The 20,184-nt window shown below is 37.7% G+C and overlaps 1 protein-coding gene across 6 annotated transcripts in view; it reads right to left on the bottom strand.

The window, feature by feature from the left end:
* The window catches only part of ROS1 (ROS proto-oncogene 1, receptor tyrosine kinase), a 126,389-nt gene that overhangs the window by 93,459 nt on the left and 12,746 nt on the right, over nt 1–20,184 (bottom strand). For all 6 annotated transcript variants that reach the window (XR_013765293.1, XM_079148422.1, XM_079148423.1 and 3 more), the window contains 6 exons: nt 15,628–15,688; nt 11,554–11,702; nt 10,376–10,514; nt 2,776–2,977; nt 2,048–2,124; nt 433–555 (listed from right to left, as the gene is read on the bottom strand). Coding sequence is in view for 5 of the 6 variants with exons in the window: in XM_079148422.1 (XP_079004548.1) it covers nt 433–555; nt 2,048–2,124; nt 2,776–2,977; nt 10,376–10,514; nt 11,554–11,702; nt 15,628–15,688 (751 nt within the window). In the remaining variant the exon portion in view is untranslated. The remainder of the gene's footprint in view (nt 1–432; nt 556–2,047; nt 2,125–2,775; nt 2,978–10,375; nt 10,515–11,553; nt 11,703–15,627; nt 15,689–20,184) is intronic.

Genomic DNA, 20,184 nt, shown 5'->3' with positions numbered 1-20,184 from the left:
AAAGAGCCATGCAAATACATGCACATTATTACATAACAAGCAGGACAAAAAAAGGGTTTATGTGAGATTTATTTCTTTAATGTTTAATAAAGTGACCAGATTCTATTTTAGAAGAAAATGTTATTCTAAATTCTTCTAAGATGTATTGAATAGATTAGAAGAACTTAGAAGAGTCTATTCTAAAAATGGTAGAAAATTTGGGGGTTTTGTGTTATTTTATTTCTTGTATTTTGTTTGTGGTATTGTTTCAGTTTTGGTGATGGAGATAGAACCCAGGGCCTCAGGCATACTAAGCACATATTCTACCACTGTGCTACTCTTCCAGACCCAAAAATATATTTTTAAATATTCCTCAATTCTAGAAGTATTTCTTCTGGAAATTTCAAGTCTTTCTTTTCACCCTAAGGAAACATCTCTTTCTATGATACTGACCTGTAATATTATGGTGTATAGCATCTGACCAAAGGCAATGAGCTTCATCTACTAAGTGCTTTAAAGATCTCTTTCTTAGAGATGTTTTTCTGGATAAAAATAGCCACTGTTCCTCTTCTTGAACTGAAAAACAACATGAATTTTAGGTAAACAGACCAACCAAAAGCACACTAACACATACACAAAAAATATCAACACTACCACTGAAAGCAAAGGGAAATCACATTTAAAAGAGACCACACAAATTTTCTCTGAAGGCACTGGGGCATTTCATCTATGGTATAATGCACATTATTCCATGGTTAGAAGTAGGAAGTTCAGTGGCAGCCAAGTAGGAACTTATGTGTGTATGCCCTTAAGAACCCCCAAAATTATATCGCATGAGGTAATACCATTCCCAACAACCTTGCCCCAGTAGGAGCTCCATTCATTGTCCCCATACAGGAACATGGGTTGGTAGAAGTACTCCTTCTACAGTCAAAACAGGTTGGTGCATAATACATACACACACACACACACACACAGATGCTGCTTGTTATCTGTGTTGTCTTCAACATCCCTCCCTTTGAGTCAGGAGAAATGTGCTTAGAGGAATGAAATTTGATGGTTGCAGAACTGTGCTTGCTATCCTGTTCAACTGGAGACCAATGCAGGGTCCATTGTTGATGAACACTTTTAGACTAATTAATGATGGATTGCAATAATCACATAACAACCTACCAGTGATCTATATTTAACATGCCCTTTGGATATGCTTCTTGCATAATGAAAATACCTCTCCTTTCCTAGAATAGGAACAGCCAAGAAAAACTAAAGGCTGGTGATATATGGCATTCAGTACTCTCTGGCTAGGCATGTGCAGATGAGAGTAAGAGGCAGTCAAGTTAGCAAATGGAGTTCTGGTAAAAACAGAAAGCAGATTCCTAGAATTTGGAGTCCTTGACTATTATTCAAAAGCCTTTTTACTAATTCTAATTCTTTACTAATGCTTCTTAGAAAGCATTTTAATTTAGTATTTTGCTCATATAGGCATCATACAGTGAGTATTCAACTACTCAGGGCAATGGTTAAAATATTAAAGCCAAAAAATTATTGTTTTATTTCATTATTTAAAATAATAAAAAAGAAGATTTGGCAGACTGAATATTCAAAATGGCAAAACGTAAATTATTGAAGTCCAGATAGACTTAAAAACTTTAAGAAGACTGTAAAATAAGATTTCTGGTAGGACTCCAATGATAGCACATAATGTTGGGGGTTAGGATAGAAAGGCTGTGTGCATCCCTTAGGTGTGTAAAGATAAGTCACAATCCTTGTGATTTCAATTGAAACCAAGCATTAAAGACCATTTTTTAAATCCTTAATCTTTCAATTCTGTTTTTTTTAAGTTCCTAAATTCTGATGTGAAAACTTCCAATCTAATCACTTACTCTATTTGTCAAGTACTTAGAACCACTTAAAATTGAAAGCTTATCGAGTACCCAAAAGACAACATGCATTTGGGCAGCAAGGGAGGAATCTTGAGGTCTACCAGATGACTCAGGACCACTGAACTCTGAACCCACTCCCATCACCTTTCATTTCTATGTAACAAAAGAGCGACCCTGGACCGTACCTGCTAGGGATGATGTGGTAATACTAGATTCTGCTTCTGGCCCCTCACCAACTTCATTCACTGCTGCAATAGAAAACCTATTCCAAAAACAATTTGGAGAGATGTGTTTCACATGGCATGGTGTGAACATAAGATAAAAATAGAAGGAGCAATAACATTTCTATTTAAAGAATGGTGTGGCAATGCATATATCTAGTTACTGAGTGTCACTGCTCAGCACTAAAACAACCATCAATCACATCCTTGTTTGCATTCCCCACATAAGAGTTCAGGGTCACTGAGGTCAAAGCTGAACTCTGCTATCTGCATAACCCCCGTTCTTCCTCTAATTTAAAGATCCCTTAGTAAATGCCACAGAAGTTAATGTTAATAAAATAATCCCCGATGGTAAATAAAAATACCATTACAGGATTTTTCCTCCTTACTTTTTTCTTGTTGGGTCTAATGAAAAAATGTCATTTGTGGTATTTATGATGTTTTTGTTCGTTTATACTTGTATGCATACTCTAAATATAATAGAAGCACTTGAAAATATTTTTGATGAGGATTATGTGATTTTTATAAGCATAGACACTTTGGAAAAACCTATAACTGAGACCCAAAACCATAGAGTCAGTGACACTTCTCAAAATACATTTAAACTATATTTTAGTCATTTTTTAAAAAATAATTATGTCTGCAGCCATGCTGGTTACATTTTCTCCTGCATCAGTCCACTGAAATCTTACCTGTAGGTGGTATTTGGTAGAGTGGAGTAAAACTGGAAACTGGTTCTCTGTGTTCCTGAATCTAGTTTTTGATTTTTGCTTATCAGCCTTAAATTATAACCCAAAATAGGTCCACCTGGGAATTGGGGTGGAGTCCAGCTGACTTCCACAGTGTCCGGACTTGAACTTTCAATATTCTTAATGAATGGAGCAGTTTCAGGAACTAGAAGAAATAATAACATAATGAAAAATGAAAATGTACAGGATTTATGATCTTAAAAAACTACAGAAAAATAATTTTAGTTTTTGAAAAGTCAACAGGTTTTGGGGGGGTTGTTGGTTTGTTTGTTTTGGTGGTACTGGAGATAGAACCCAGGAGCTCTCTACCACTGTGGTACAAGCCCTTTTTACTCTATTCTGAGATAGGGTTTCACTAAATTGCCAAAGCTGGCTTTGAACTTGCAATCCTCCCACTTCAGCCTCCTAAGTCTCTGGGATTACAGGCATGTGCCAGAAAGCCCAACCAGAAATAAAATATTTTAACAAATACTCAAAATATATGATAAAATATGGTAAGAATCCATGAACCTCAACTCTGAATCCCCAAATTATACCAGTTAAATATTAATGTCTGCCAAAAGACTCTTTTGAATGTTATTTTCTTCACTTCTAATGTATGGCATAAAATTAAATTTTAAAGTATACAACTAGGATAAGTATTCTAGAAAAAGAGTCATCAAAAATCTCTAGAGACCTAAATGAATTGAATACAGGATGGAACCAGGTTAAGAAAGAGAAAAAAACCTGAACAAACTAGAGTCATGATTAACATGAGTTCAAAAAAGGCCTCAGGCCTTCCACTTATGTTGCTGTGGCCTCACTGGTTCCAGCAGAAGATGTGGATTCAGCTGGCTGGAATTGGACCAGTCTACTTCACTCTTGTGGCCGTCAGCTCTGGTGATTCAGATAATAACCTTCCTTAACCCCCCAAAGTCCCTAGGAAACCATGATGACTGGGCCACAACAGTGGCCCCACCCTTGCAAAGGATAAAAGCATGGATTCGATGATTAAGTATTCACTCACACAGTGTAGACACTAACAAAGAGGCATAAACAGAAAGGCAAACTAATGATCTGACAGCCTATCTTCCATCTACGTCTCCACCTAATTTTCATACCTCAGTCACCTGAAACCACATTCTTACATTTCCTCTTTCCATAGAAAGGCACACTTTGATGTCATTCTGCTTTTGAGTACAGTTCTCTCCGCTGAACACGTTAAGCAAATGCTCTGCACCACCACTGACACATGGGAGTTAGGAGAAATTAGATAATTCATCCTTCACACTGGATTTTTCAAAAGGCCTCTTAATTAAGTCTTCTTGGCCTTACTCTGATATAATTCCTCCCAAACTCTCAAATAAATCTTTTACCAACACAAGTATCTTCATGTCACTTTGTGGCCCCAAGTACTCAGTCACATTTGTGAACAGGAAAGAAGGAATCATCTCCCACTGAATTAGAATCAAAATGTCAAAAAAGAAACCTAACCCATCAGGATCATTGCGCCCAGACATGATTTGCTCCACTTCAGGCAAGTTAAATGCTACCAACATGGAATGATGTATCATTGTCCAAATGCCTCCACAACAAATCCCCCATGAAAAGCTGGTATTTCTTGTCTGACCACCATCCTTTTGGTTAAGGAATTGTCTTCTAAAAGTACCCAATTAACGGCAAACACAATCTAAAATCACACAGTTTTCATAGCTGTAAGATAATAGGATTATAAGGCAATGAACACAGAACAGATACGTTTCTAAGTTTTGATGTGGCTAGAAAAGAGAGGGAGAATCTGAAACATGAGATGCCCGGCATGGAAAGGCATCCACACAGAGTGTGGAAGACCTGGAGGGTACATGAATTATTTCCAGAAGAAAGGCCCAGAAATGGAAAGCAAAATTGGTCTTCTTCATTACTTTGATTTGACCAGCCATGAGTCCTGACCACAGTAACTCTCCGACACTAGGAAATGTTTCCGCAATGTTGGAGTACATGAGGCGTTGTTGGAGCAGGGAGGGATCCATGCATTATACTCTGATCTAGAACTTCACAAAAATAGTCCTAGACCAATGTCTAATCTAGGTTATAAGCAGTGATGGTCACAGAATAATCAGCACAGTGGCACACAAACCCTAAGACCTAATAAGCAAGGACAGGGCACTCATAAGGGAAGGGGGATGCCCCAACCAACTTCATCAGCTGCCCAGCTTGCTGAAATTCAAGGCAAGGCTCAACATGAGGGTCCCTGGACATAATCATATCTCTGGGACTGAGGAGCAAGATGTTCATGAAGCCTGGAACAAATATTCCTGAGCTGCCTCAGCTAATTCTGAGGGTGAGGCATCAGACACGTCTCCCTGAGTCACACGTGTGCCCCAGAATTGCTCACTACAGGGCTTCCAGAGTGGAATCCCTTCCCTGGTAGAGAAATACCATCTTCAAATGAAGAAATCAGGAAATACACCAATATACGTACTGTTTTTTTTAAACCTGTCTTTGATAAAATGTTAAAATATTAGAATAGCCTCCCAGTTGGTCTCTACTTTTCAATTCCTCTCATCCCCTCAATTCATTCTGTGTAGTTGAAAAACTTCTCCTTTTAAAGATCACATGAAGCAATTACTCCTCTGCTTTAAAGGCTTCCATAACCCCCAACTGCTTTCTAAATAAAACCTTCCATTCAAAGTTTTTGATACTCTGGACTCAGTTTGTTTCCCACTGTTATCCTACTTTTCTTCCTGTATCCTATGGTTCAAGCAGATAGAATTCTCAGTTTTCCCCTCACGCCTTAGAATTCAGTCTCTATAATGCTGATCATATAATCATCTGGATCTCACCTAATGTCCAAATCAACAGATGAAACCTCCTCCAGAGAAATTTCTTTGATATTTCATTCTAGAAGTATCTCCCTCCTCTGAACTTGCACAAGAATTTGTCAGTGCTTCTGATTAAAATTATTTTTATTAAGTTATTTTATTTCAGGGTCATTTAAGCATGTGCTTGGTCTCCTTTGTAAGAAAGTAAGCTGCTTAAAGACAGAAGCAGATCCATGCCCATACAGATAACCCATGAATATAGTTTGAACGTGATAACAGCAGCATTTATTTAGAACTAGTGTTGCTCTATGAATAAAAGAGTACCCACAAGAGGACAGCTCAGTTAAAGCTACATTCTGACAGAGCAATATTCTGAAAAAAAAATTGGGGGGAACAGTGAAGCTATAGTCGGGCAGAAAAGATGACTTTGTTTGCTTTCCAGAGATAATGAAACTGTGTCACTTATCACTCTCATTTCTGAAACACTTCATCATTTAGTTATGAGATACCATGAGCTCCAGAGTCTGTTCCTCCTTAGTGTCCTTGGCCTTCCTCTTCTTGACCTCGTTAGGAAACACTGGGCTGCTCCAAGGCTAACACCTTGACTTTCTCCTCTTTTCAACATACATTTATTCTTAGCCTATAACCTCCAGGCCCATGACTTGAAATCACATCTCTATGTACATAAACCATGCATGGTATTTTGGGTATCTCCAACCTACCCCTGAGTTCCAAGTTCATACATTTAATTGCATCTTTGGCAACTCCATTTGAGTATCTGATAGGCATCTCAAATTTTACTTGGTCAAAACAGGTATTTAAATTTTCCTAGAAAAGCTGCTCTCCCACCAGTCTTCCCTTGTCTCAGTGACATGGCTCCCAGGCTGCCGAGCATGTATCCAGCCTACTGGTCCACGCTAAGAAGCAGCCACGGAGCCATGGAGCAGAAGAGTGGAAACCTGGGTGGGTTGGAGCACAGGCAGCGAACACCACCTGTGCCTGCGTGGAACCCACAAGGCTTGCATGACCATCCTGAGGTGCGGTGACCCAAAGCATGCTGACCTGTCACCCGTTGGTGGTCAAGCCTGGGCATGGTATGGATGACTCCTGCAGAAGCCCACTCCTTGCAGTGTTGCAGCCCAGAACCTGTGAGCACAGACCATCCAAAGACCTCAACCTCCCACTTCCTGCCTGGAGAAAATGGAGGTGGGGCAAACCTGAATGGAAGTTGGGATTCAAGAATTGACCAATAGCATTAATACTTTTCCAAACCCTAATTAGCATAAGTTGAGACCAATACTCAAGTGCTATATAAACCCTTAGACCAGCACACTCAGAGAGGAGAGAAACCTACTATCAGGTCCCCTCTTGTACTGCAAGAGTTCTGTTCCTGTTTCTATTCTTCAATAAATCCTACTCTTACACTCACTCATCCTGGTTGTAAATTTCATTCTTTCAATTCACAAGACAAGAACCCAGAAAGAGGGGGCTGGGGTTGTAGCTCAGTGGTGGAGCACTTGCCTAGCATGTGTGAGGCGCACTGGGTTCAATTCTCAGTACCACATATAAATAAATAAATAAAATAAAGGTCCACCAACAATCTAAAAATATTTAAAAAAAAAAAAAAAAGAACCCTGAAAAAAGAAATTGCTGGTGATGAAGCCAGAATTGGGTACAGGCAATTAGTGTAAAAATAGGGGATCAGGGTCAGATCAAAGAAATGGAGGCCATGAAAGCCATCTGCCTCTAGAAGTTGGAGACTGCCCTTGGGAGAATGGAATGTCAAGGATCTTAAGATCGCATTTGATTACCAAATTTACCTGTCCTTGTCAAGGACTATAGGCAGGGAGCTGCTAATTAATACCCCCTGGGCCCTAACCTGTCTGGATCACTTTGGCCCTCCCTCTGCCCATCCGTTTCTCACTTTTTGCATCTTACCTGCAAAACCAGGCCTAATCCTGTAGGCAGGAAGGAAAAAGATAAGGGGGAAGGAATAGGAGACTAAAACCTAAAAAAAGGACAAGATTTGCTCATTCCATGGATTCAGCCTTTGAGTCCCCTTCTTCCACCCAGGAAAAGTCTGCTTTTACTTTTCTCTAATAAAATTTCTTACTTTCTACTCTACACTTGCCTCTGCGTGCTTCTCTGGCATTATACTTCAACACCTGAGGAAGCAGGACTCCTCACCCGGTAAACAGCCATATATCAGTGAGCTCCTGGAGTCTGCTGCAACACTGGAGAGCATAGCCCACCATTTAGAGCTGCAACACTTCTTAGCTGCAGAAGCCTGCACCTTACTTAGACCCTATCTGCCAGCAGAGGAGAGAAACTCCAGTCCTACCTGCCAACAGAAGCAGGGAATAAAGTTACATCTCAAAACTTCAGTTTCATCAGTGAATGGCAACACCCAGGTGTTCAGATAAAACTCTTTAAGTTATGAAGATTGATCCTCCATCCTCCTCACCAAATCCATTCTGCAACTCCAGTCTTCAAAATACCTGGCGAATCTTTCCACCTCCTTCACCATGACCATCTTGCTCATAGCCACCATCATGACTTGCTTGAACTCTTGACTGTTCCCTGCTTCCTTTGGTCCATCCTCACCCACCAGTCTCCACTCAACTGCCAGAATGAAATTTTTAAAACTTGAATCAATCCCAACCCCCTAGTTTAAAACTCTCCAAAGACTTGCTGTCACACTTAGAATAAGTTTACATTCCTTATCACAGACTATGTGACCTCTGGTTACCAGGCCTCTGGTTACGCTGTTGTATCTTATCTCCTTCTCTCATCTTATTCACTGTATTCCAGCCTCATCAGCCATTCCTCAAATAAACCCAGCTCATTGCCAACAACAGTCCTTGGTCCTTGCTCTTCCTTCTTCCTGGGAAACACAAGCCTGGAAATTTGCATGGCTTCTTGCCTCTTGTTATTCAAAGCCCTGAGCACATGTCATTCTCAGAGAGGCCTTCCCTAAGCAATTTTTCATCCAAAATAAGTCCCCTCCTCAGACATTCTTTATCACTTATCCTATATTATTTTTCTTCTTAACCCTTACTCCTATGTGAAATTATACTGTATTGTTTATTGAAATGTTTCCTTATTCCTCCTGCCATATCTACCTGAGTCTTGGGTAAATGCTCCTGTCTTTTGCCCCTACTTCTCCCTATAGAGAAAGATGAGTTCCTATTCATTTGGTAGCAGGCTTTACACCATAATTTTCTATTAATAGAGGTAGAAATTCAGAGATCTTGAAAGAAACACTTTGGTTTCTTTATCCTTTCCTCTCTAACAAAATCAACAAGCTTTGCACACTCAAACCTTCCCTTAAATGTCTTGTTCTAAAGTCTAAGGTGTGTCTAAGCAGGTTTGTAGCAATTCATTCCATTTTTGTTCATGCTAAACTACGTCGTCCAACTTAGATTCTATCAGACATAATGGTATTCCTGCACCCATCCACAGAGACTTATGCATTATCTTTCATTAGTTCAGAACTCAGGCTAGGAAGAAGGATACTATTTATTGAGTTCTCTCACAACCTCAACAAATACTTTTGCTTAATTACTTCTCTGCCTGTCTCCAGCAGCTGGATTGTAAATCCCTCAATTATTTGGATTTCAAATGCTTTGGTTCCTAGAACAATAGCTGGTATGTAAAAGCTGTTCAAAGAATATTTGTAGAATGAATGAAAAAAAAATACCTGATCTTCCCTCTGATGACATTAAAAATAAACACACAAATAACCAACTTCTGAGTGGAAAAAAAAAAAAAAAAAAAAAAACAAGCAAAGAACTGAATCTTTTCACAGATTTAATTGCTACATAGACAAAACAAATTAGAACCTAGGTAACAGAAAGACTAAAAATTATCTTAAGACATAAATATAAACCCAAACACCTTTTAACACACCACGACCACCCCTTGGCATTGCTCTCCTGGGCCATTGTAACAGCCACCCACCAGGCCTGCCTGCTTTTACCTACCCCACTGTCCATTCTCCATACTGCCTTTCATTATAAAAGTCAGTTCACATCAGATTATGTCACTCCTCTGTTCGAAAACCTACAGCAATCTCCTTCCACAGTCTTTACAAAGATCTCTGAAGCTGACTGATATCCTACTCCTCCAACTCTGTGACCTTTCTGTTACTCCTACACCTTCTTCACTTTCATCCTGCTACGATGGCTGCCTGGCTGTCCTTTGAAATGGCCAGGCATGCCCTTGCCTTAGAGCCTCCCTGTACCTGGATTGCTGTATCTGCTTGATACATATCTGCTTGACTGACTCCCTCTGGACTCCTTCAAGTCTTTGCTCAAACTTAACCCTCCCCACCCCAAACTCAATAAGACTTCCTCTGACCAACTTATTTAATACTGGAACAGCATCCCCCTCCCCAACCCCACATTCTAATCCTCTAATGCACAAACTCTGCTCAAAATGTTTATTTTACAATGGCACATAGCAGCATGCCTTATTTATTATATATTGCATGAAAAAAATTGTTCTTCTATCAAAATGTGAGCTCTATAAGATCGGGGGTCATTGTTCTGATCACAAAGGCATTGTGAACACTACTTGGCACATAACCTTCCCTTAAATGTCTTGCACTGAAGTGTAAGCTGGGTCAATTGTTGAACAGAATTAATAAAGAAATAGATTTATTTTATTACTCAAAATAAAAACAAACTAAGCCAAAGCTTCAGAATAATGTCCTTTCCATAAATAATGTATGCATGTCCTACCTCCATAAGGATGAGTCCTGTAACTGGGACTTGGGGGAGAATACAGCTGCAGCTGGGCTGTGAAGATCCAAACCACTCGAAAAACATATTCAGTGAAAGGATGCAGGGACTCTACCTCATAAGAGAGCTTGGACACAGCCTAGATCCATGAGAGATTAATAATCAGCTTTTATCATATCACCACCATACAATGTGACTCAAGAGTGCACAAGTTAATTTGTAGAAGTTGAATGGTCTTTTGGGCATTGAGTCACCTAGACCCTGCCAGATGAGATGACACAGAAGGCTGGAACTTAGACCTGCATAATTCACACAGAAATCCTCTTCTCAGAATACATATTCAATTATTTGGCACTTTCTTCAATAATCCACATAAATATTTCCATATTAATATATTTGGTGTCTTGGGATTATTTTTTTCCTGAACTTTCCCATGTTTTTATAAAAAGAACAGTCTTGAATGACTATGATAGACAGTACTTGTAAATTAGAACAAGTGCCTGTGAGAGTCTTCCCTCTTCCCTTGATCCCAGATGTAGTCATTTTAGGGGGGATAGGCAGATAATGACCAATGAAATAAATGGTTATGTGATAGTGTGCTGAATGAATTATATATGTGATCAACATTATATGTTCCTCATAATATAAAGAATTTACATCATAGCCAAAGTTAAAGTCCATCTAATCCAACCACTTATGCTTAAATCTTTTCCAGAATACATTAATTAGCTCCTGTAAATAGTCTTCCCTTATTCATGAGGAGACTACATTTCAAAACCACAGAAGATACCTGAAACCTTAAGAGAGTACCAAACCCTATAAACAAACACTGTGATATCAATGCTGCGATCTGGTAACTTAGACAGTTATTAAAGGCCTAACAGATGGGTATATGTTGAACATATACCCATCTGTTTACTTCCCAGTGAGACAGAGCAGGAATCCATGAAATTTCATCGTGCTACTCAGAATGATGTGTAATTTAAAACTTAATAATTCTTTATTTCTGAAATTTTTCATGTAATATTTTTGGAACATCATTGACTGCAGATAACTTAAACTTCAGAAATAAAATCCACAGATGGAGGGAGGACTACCATAATTAGATGTAATATTTGGGGACTTGAATAATTTGGGAGGGAGAGTTTTTATTTGGATACAAAGGCAGCTTTGCATACCTCGGTGTAGGTCCAGCTTCCTGGAAGTTGCTCGTATTTCCACTGAATGATGTATTTTACTCCAGAAATGTTAGCAGATTTCCATCGTAATGTCACACTATGGTTTCCAATGGAAGAAGCAAAGGGTGCTGTAGGAAGCTTTGTATTTTCTGGGGAGAAAACAAAGTTTCACTCACCATACACTCCTGTCTCTCAAAGCAGGAGAGCATATGACCATTTAATCGAATGCTATCATCAATCTTCTGTTCCAATAACTCACCTGAACAATAAATGGTGCACATTTTCAGGGCAGTCTTCCCTTTTTTTTAACAAGCAGGCAACTTGGAGTGTTCTGAAACTGTCCAGTTTTCTCTTAACACTTTCTTACAAGCAAGGAGGGGAGGTGCCAAAAGCATGTCGTGGCAAAGCAGAACTGTCTTGTTGCCCAGGATATATACCCCAAGGTATTTTTTTAAATTTTATACTATAATTCTGCTGTGACTATGCATCTTATCAACAAATTTTTATATACACAGAATTACTGTCTTTATGAGAAAGGACTCTACATGCCACTGTTCGGCATTATAAAACATTTTGTGATTTCTAAACAGTAGACAAATTACAATATGTGGGACACATTTATCGGGTGCTGTTTGCCAGGAACTATATCAGGGGCTAGATTTCTGCATGGTATGAACCACTGGAATGAAATTATTTTACTTTTTCAATTAGTCCAAAATCATGATGAATTTAATGCTTCAACTTTTGCTACTGAAAAAAAATCACTACTTTGTTTGAGAAAGCATGGTAGGTTTGGTAGGGAGTTTTAAATTGTCAAATAAAAATCCCTAGAACAACAATCTTTCTTGTGAAAGGAAAATTTTCATCCCTACAGATAATGGATATGAACTAATCAAAGTCCATACTCCAACCCAAAAAAATTAAAGTCATTTGCATCTGAAGAGCCAGTCCACAAAGAGGTCTAGCACAACCCTTCTTTCCTGCTTCATCTACTTGTGGTTCATTTTGGGTTATGACAGCTGTATAAGCAAAGCACATCCCCAACCCCAAGCCTGTAATGGTAAAATCCTAAGTACCAGGGATTACCATGTGCTACAGATATCTTGAAGACAATTTCAGCAGACAAAGAAGGATAACCAGAAGGCATCAGAAATCAGGTATGTTGCAACAGGGCAGAGGAACCAGAGTTATGTAAGTACAAGTAAATGTAAATTTCAAAGTTCTATGATACATATGAAAAATCAAAGGGGAAGTAGGTTTATTCTAAATTATCGAGGCAAGAGTGAATCAAATGAACAAGAAGAGCTAGGCTGAGTTATGTACTACTTTCATTAAGTGGAAGCATGGACAAGAAAGGACCCAGTCCAAACTGGGTTGCAATTCCAGTTGTATCTTTTACTAGCTCTAGGCCCTCAAGAAAGTGTTTAAACATTACTCCTCAATTTTCTCATCTGTCAAATGAGGTTATTTATAGTATTTATTCATCTGAAGACAAAAGGATCTAATACTCACAAATTAATGAGACTAGTGCCTGACTCATAAATACTTAATAAAAAATAGCTATTGTTATTTTGATGGATTGTTAACCATTTTCCCCCACATGGGAAGGTGTCTAAAATTGTGATATGTTAGAGACAAACAGAGTCTAAGGTGCATAGTTTTAAGTTATCATAACAAACTAAAAATAAAGTCTGTAAGCTTAAATGCTTTTTTTTAGACCTGGTACATTTCATTCGTTAGTAGTACACAGAAATTGATCCATAGCCCATGAGAAATTAAATAAAATATTGGTTATATTTGTATTCTAGCAGAATTGGATAGCTAAATGAGTAATATAATTTTAGAATATAAAAAAAGGTTGTAAATAAAAGGTTCCAACTTTCTCAGTTATGGCATTCTTAGCATCTCAGTAATTTTTTAGACTTTTTGGACCAAATAACTACCTAATGTTTCCATTTATTAAGTATTATAACAACAAATATGTATGTCCTAACAACTTAATAGATGCTTGAAAAATAATACATATACTGAAGGACAAAATCATAAATTTATTTCATCCTTAAATAAAAACTACTGCACACTAGTACATCTATGTGCCCCTTGCGCACTGCACTACTTCTCCAGTCTTATCATTTGATTAGGTACCTCCATTCTTATTTCCTTTTTCATGTTGAGTTTCCCATGGTATTTGCTTGTTATTACAGAAGTCACCAAAAACACCAGTATTGCAAACATATGATATCATGGAAAGTCCTTAACTGTCATCTGTTGTTTATGCCATGAACTTCCCCTAATCAACAGATCCAGCAGTGTTCAACAGATGTTGACCATCCTTGCACTTCTCTTGAGTCTGAATGTACCCCAAGCCTCCCCATGGAGGTCCCTGTAAAGCCCTAGAGCATTTCAACACAAACCACAAAAATATAAATTTTACCTACAGCTAACTCTCACAACACAGAAGGAAAACATGTTTTAATGTATTCACTACCTCTCCATAGAAACATCAAAGGGGGGTTTGTTTTGTTTTGTTTTGTTTTGTAACACTAAAATAGCAGGAACAAATCAGAAAAGCAAGGTGACAACATCCTTTTGATTTCCATGAGCCAGAAAGTAAGGAAGAAACCAGTGAAATAAGGCCTTCAACATATGGAAGGAAGAGCCAACCACCCCCAAAATGGAGGGAACTGTCTCTTGATGGGTGGAAACGCTAGTAATTTTTGCAAAAGACAGCTGATGACATCCAGGCTATGACTTATTAAAGCATTGGTCCTTGAGAAACCAATGGAGAATTAACACACTATGGCAAAACCACTTACAAACACTCGTCCTACTTTGAAATCAAGCAGACAGGGCTGATATACACCAAAATTTTGTACTTACTCAAAATCTAACACTGAGTCGACGTGGATGTGGGGGAAAAGGCACACTCATACATTGCTGGTCAAGTTGCAAATTGGTGCAACCACTCCAGAAAGCAGTATGGAGATTCCTCAAAAAACTTGGAATGGACCCACCATTTGACCCAGTTATTCCACTCCTCAGTTTATACCCAAAGGACTTAAAAATCCTCATACTACAGTGACACAGCCACATCAGTGTTCATAGCTGCTTAATTCACAATAGCTAGATTGTGGAACCAACCAAGATGCCCTTCAATTGATGAATGGATAAAGAAACTGTGGTATATATACACAATGGAATATTACTTAGCCATTAGGAAGAATAAAATTATGGCATTTGCTGGTAAATGGATGGAGTTGAAGAATATGCTAAGTGAAATAAGGCCAAGCCCAAAAAGCCAAAGGTCAAATGTTTTGTCTGATAAGTGGATGATGATACATAATAAGGGGAGGTGGCAGGGGGAGAGGAAGAGAAGAATGAAAGAACTTTGGATGGTGTAGAGGAAAATGGGGCAGGAGGGGTTGGGGGAAGGAAAGATAGTAGAATGAGACAGACGGTACCACCCTATGTATATGTATGGTTACATGAATGATGTAAATCTGCATTGCATACAACCATAGAAATGAAACATTGTATCCCATTTGTGTACAATGAATCAAAATGCAGTCTGTAAAAATAAAAATATAAATAAAAAAAAGAAAAAAGAAACACTGAGAGGTATAGCTTCTATACATTTCACAAACTTTTAGTGCCTTTTAGGGGAGCCAGGCACATATGAACAACTGTTACCAGAATAATGCAATGCACATTAAATAAACATTCCTATACTTTTAGTACATTAAAACAGTGGCATTTTCTGAATCAAGTGTGCTTAGGATGTACATTGCTCCCTCATTAAGATAAAAGGAACTACATCTGCTGATCACGAGGGTAAAAATCTGGTCCTAAACATAAGTCATGTGCCACATTTCCCACTATGTCTGGAAGAAGAGTCTTGTTAAGTCTCTATCAGAATGGTATCAACTTTTGAAATTATTTAATTTCTTTAAGTACAAAAATTTTTGATGCCACTGAGATGTAGAAGTCTATTTAAGAAGCTCTTCACTATCCTTTGATAAAAACAAGTCACTGAGTGGCATAGATACAGAATAATGGTCAAGTGCATTTTCTTACCCAGTACTTCCTCTTCATATGCACCTTCTGCACTACTGCAGCCAATTTCACACGACTCTCTCTATGGAAGACAGGTAGGACACAAGTCAGTGCAACCTTTGTGCTGGTTTTGCTAATAAACTTCAAATTTGAAATCTGAGGACCTTATATACAAGTGTATCATTATATCAACTATTTCAACTGTAATAAAGTTCCCACTTGGTAGTGAAAGTAGATCAGTGCTTCTCAGACTATTCTTGGACATGTTCCATAGCAAAATAAATAAATAAATAAATAAATATAAAAATAAAAAAATTATTTAACAAAACAACCTAGCACACACATACATACTGAAAAGATTTTTAACACTAACTTACTTCTCACCCATGTTAGCAGTTTTATTGAGATCTATTCACATACCATAAAACTCACCCCTTTGGAGCATAGTTTCAGGGGTGTTTAGTGTATTTACAGAGTTGCACAATCACCACCACAACGTGATTTTAGAACATTTTCATCATCCCCAAAAGAAACCCCATACCTGTAAGTGTTCTTATGCATTCAATTCTATTCCATTTTATTCAGTTTCATTTTGTTTAATGTGACTCTTGATTAGCTAGATTGACTTCATGACTCTCTAAGGGACCCCATCCTACAGTTTGAAAAGCGCTGAGCCTAACAATGCAAATATATGTATGCCATGGTGCTCAACATTTTATGAACTAGAAACCTAAAATTCTAGCCTAAAATGATGCTCATAGATTGCCTAGTTATTGTGTCGTCCATGCCCACCTTGAAAAAAAATCGATACATATATTAAAATTTTGTAACAGCCGAAGATTTTAATGAATGGCTTAATACCAATGTTGAATTTTAATATCTACCACATAATGATGATTAACACCTTATCTCATTAACCAAAAACAAAGTACATATCTGATAAATGAAACCCAAATATCCAGCAACTCTTAAGAGATGCATTAACATTAGCTTCCGAAAAAGAAAAAGAAAAACTTGGAGAAAGAGTACACATCATAAAAGTCCAATGCAATCATGATCAATCTTCCTGCTCACCTTCAATTTATACTTACACTAGGACAACAGGCTATTGTTTCTCATGATGATAGTGGAAATCCTGGTGTAATATATTTACCCTGAAATGAAGGGGTGTGACTTACAAATACTAACTTTTCAATGTTTGATCTATGTACTAAAAGGAAGTGGAGTCTGATAAGCCCAGGTTTGCTTAGTTAAGGATTAATTTAAATACCTTGGTTTGGGCTCAGGATTATTTAACTTAAAAGTTTAGTGTACTTTTCACATCCTGTTTGTAAATTTCAGTAAAACACATTCAACACAGTCCATTAACTACAGAAAAGAAACAAACCAAGTGGCAACAAAAAGTATTACATAACATGAGGTTTTCTTTTCTAATAAAGAAAATCAAGGAAGGAAAAAGAGAGATATTGAAATACAGATTATTTAGAAATAAAGCTAATCCTGACAATCAGGGAAAATGGTGACCCTATTTTTCTAGGGGAAATAAAGAGTAAAATTCCCATCCACCTGAGAGCTTAAATGTTATCTCAAATGGAGGCAACTAGCCTCCCCTTCTCCCACCTCCCAGTACCTGGAGGCGATCTAGCATTAGACGTCAAATGAGGTCAAGTTGCCTAGTGAAAATCTGGAGAGTTGGATCTAAGCAATTGATAGCATCTAAACTGAAGTCCCCAGATGGAACATTAATACAGCACACTCCAGGTTACTGAGCTCCCCTTCCCCCTGTTTACTCTGCCTGGGGCTGCATCAGTCTGCTGTCTCAGTTCCCATCCCCACTTCCACTTTTTCCATAGTAGTGTGAGTTTCCCTCTGACTCCACCCTTGGTTTCCCAGGCTGCCAGGAAGACACACATTCCACTCTCCATAAGAGTTGCAGCATTGTTTCCTAAAGATTGATCATTCTCCCATTCATTCATTCAAGAATATTTAAGTCTCTTTTTTGTGACCTGTTTTGGGCTTAAAAAATGTCAGTGAGCAAGATAGGTAAATTCCCTGCCCTCATGGAATTTATATTCTCAGGAGAAGAAAGACAATAACCAAAGACATGTTTCTTTAAAAAAAAAAAAAAAGACGAGTTTTTTAAAGTCCAGAAAATAGAAAGTGCTATGAAGAAAATAAAGCAAGTCAAGGCATGAGGCCCAGTTAGGCAGGAAAGAGGCTCCTGCAGGTAGGGTAATCAGGAAGGACTGTGGAGGCCCGAGCCAAGACTTGAGTGATGGGAAGGAGTGGCCCTTGCCGAGATCTGCATGGTAAGGACAAAAGCCTTAAGGCAGGAATGTGCCTTCTTTAGAAAAGGAAGAGGGAAAAGCCAGTGACTGGCACAGAGAGTAAGACAATAAAGACCCATTAAAAAGTTTTTAGAAATAATAAAATCAACTCTAGATCTTAGCCAAAGACTGAGATGCTGAGATAAAATCCAATCTGTGTTTCAGATTATCAGGGACAAGCTATTTCACTTGCCATTATCATTTTCCAAGTTGTATTTCCCTAAACTTTCACTTCAAGGATGTTCCTCCAAGGAACATAGATTGCAAAAATTTCAAGCTTCCTAGGTGGAAACATTAGTGATGAAAGAATATAATTGTCCAGTTCCATCCATTTATATGCAAATGCCATAATATTATTCTTCTTTATGGCTGAATAATATTCCATTGTGTATATATACCACAGTTTCTTTATCCATTCTTCTGTTGAAGGGCACCTAGGTTGGTTCCACAATATAGCTATTGTGAATTGAGCTCCTATAAACATTGATGTGGCTGCATTACTGTAGTATGCTAATTTTAAGTTCTTTGGGTATAAACTGAGGAGTGGGATAACTGGGTCAAAAGGGGGGTCCATTCCAAGTTTTCTGAGGATTCTCCACACAGCTTTGCAGAGTGGTTGCACCAATTTGCAACTCCACCAGCAATGTAAAAATGTGCCTTTTTCCCCACATCCACACCAACTTCTATTATTGTTTGTGTTCTTGATAATAGCCATTCTGATTGGAGTAAGATGAAATCTTAGAGTTGTTTTAATTTGCATTTCTCTAATTACTAGAGATGTTGAACACTTTTTCATACATTTATTAATCACCTGTATGTCTTCTTCTCTAAAGTGTCTGTCCAGTTCCTTGGCCCATTTATTGATTGGGTTCTTTGTGTTTTTGGTGTAAAGTTTTTTAAGTTCTTTATAAATTTTGGAGATCAGTGCTCTATTTGAAGTGTGTGGAAGATTTTCTCGCACTCTGTAGCCTCTCTTTTCACATTATTGATTGTATCCTTTGCTGAGAAAAAGCTGTTTAGTTTGAGTCCATCCCATTTATTGATTCTTGGAAAATTTCATGCTAAGTGAAATAAGCCAATCCCAAAAAAACAAAGGCTGAATGTTTTCCCTGATAAGTGGATGATGATATGTAATGGGAGTGGGGGGTGGGGAGGAACTTTAGATTATGTAGAAGGAATTGAGAGGGAGCAGGATATGAGAAATCATAGAATGAGACAGACATCATCACCCTATGTACGTGTATGATTACACAAATGGTATGAATTTACATCGTGTACAACCATAGAAATGAAATGATGTACCCCATTTGTGTACAATGAATCAAAATGCAGTCTGTAAAAAATTTTAAAATAAATACATAATTTTTTTAAAAAAGAATATAATTGTCCAAAGTGTGAACCACCAAGTTCAAATATACCTCTATGTATCTATCTATATTGCGTGTATTCCTTCCTCTTCAGTCCTACTTTATTTAAATTGTAATATTTTAAAATGTAAAATGGCAAAGTATAAATATATTACATTAATCATAAAATAAAGAGAATGATTACTAATCTGTAAGTACAGACAACTGAGCAGTATAATGATTAATGAGGAACTGATAACTCACGATGCACAATCCTGGGCAGCTTCCTTGCCTGAGAGACGCTCTTTCTCCCTCATTTTCCTGAACCTGGCACAACCCTCTTAGGGACTGTTCTTTGCAAATGTTTTTTTCTTTTTTCTTTTTCTTTTTTTTTTCTTTTATTATGGCTGTGTTTCTACCTCAATAAATATAAACTTCCAAAAATATTATTTAAGTATTTGCATTCTTTTAAATTTAATTTTATAAGATTTGTATTATAAGATACATGTTGGACCCTATAAATTTTTATATTATGCTTATAAAAGTCTCAGAATTTCTTTTTTTTAAATTTATTGTAATTGTAAACAAATGGGATATATGTTGTTTCTGTTTGTACATGGAGTAACAGCATACCATTTGCATATTCATAAATTTACATAGTAATGATGTTTGATTCATTCCATTATTTTTCCCTTCCCCCCACCCCTCCCACCTCTCTTTTCCCTCTATACAGTCTCTCCTTCTCCTTCCTCCATTCTTGTCCCACTCCCACCCCCCTATTAAGTGTCATCATCTGCTTATCAGTGAGATCATTCCTCTTTTGGATTTTTGAGATTGGCTTATCTCACTTAACATGATATTCTCCAATTTCCTCCATTTGCCTGCAAATGCCATAATTTTATTAT

The sequence above is a fragment of the Sciurus vulgaris genome (genome assembly GCF_902686455.1).
Source record: "Sciurus vulgaris genome assembly, chromosome: 7".
Taxonomy (NCBI): Eukaryota; Metazoa; Chordata; class Mammalia; order Rodentia; family Sciuridae; genus Sciurus; species Sciurus vulgaris.
This window is presented reverse-complemented; position numbering and strand designations above follow the sequence as displayed.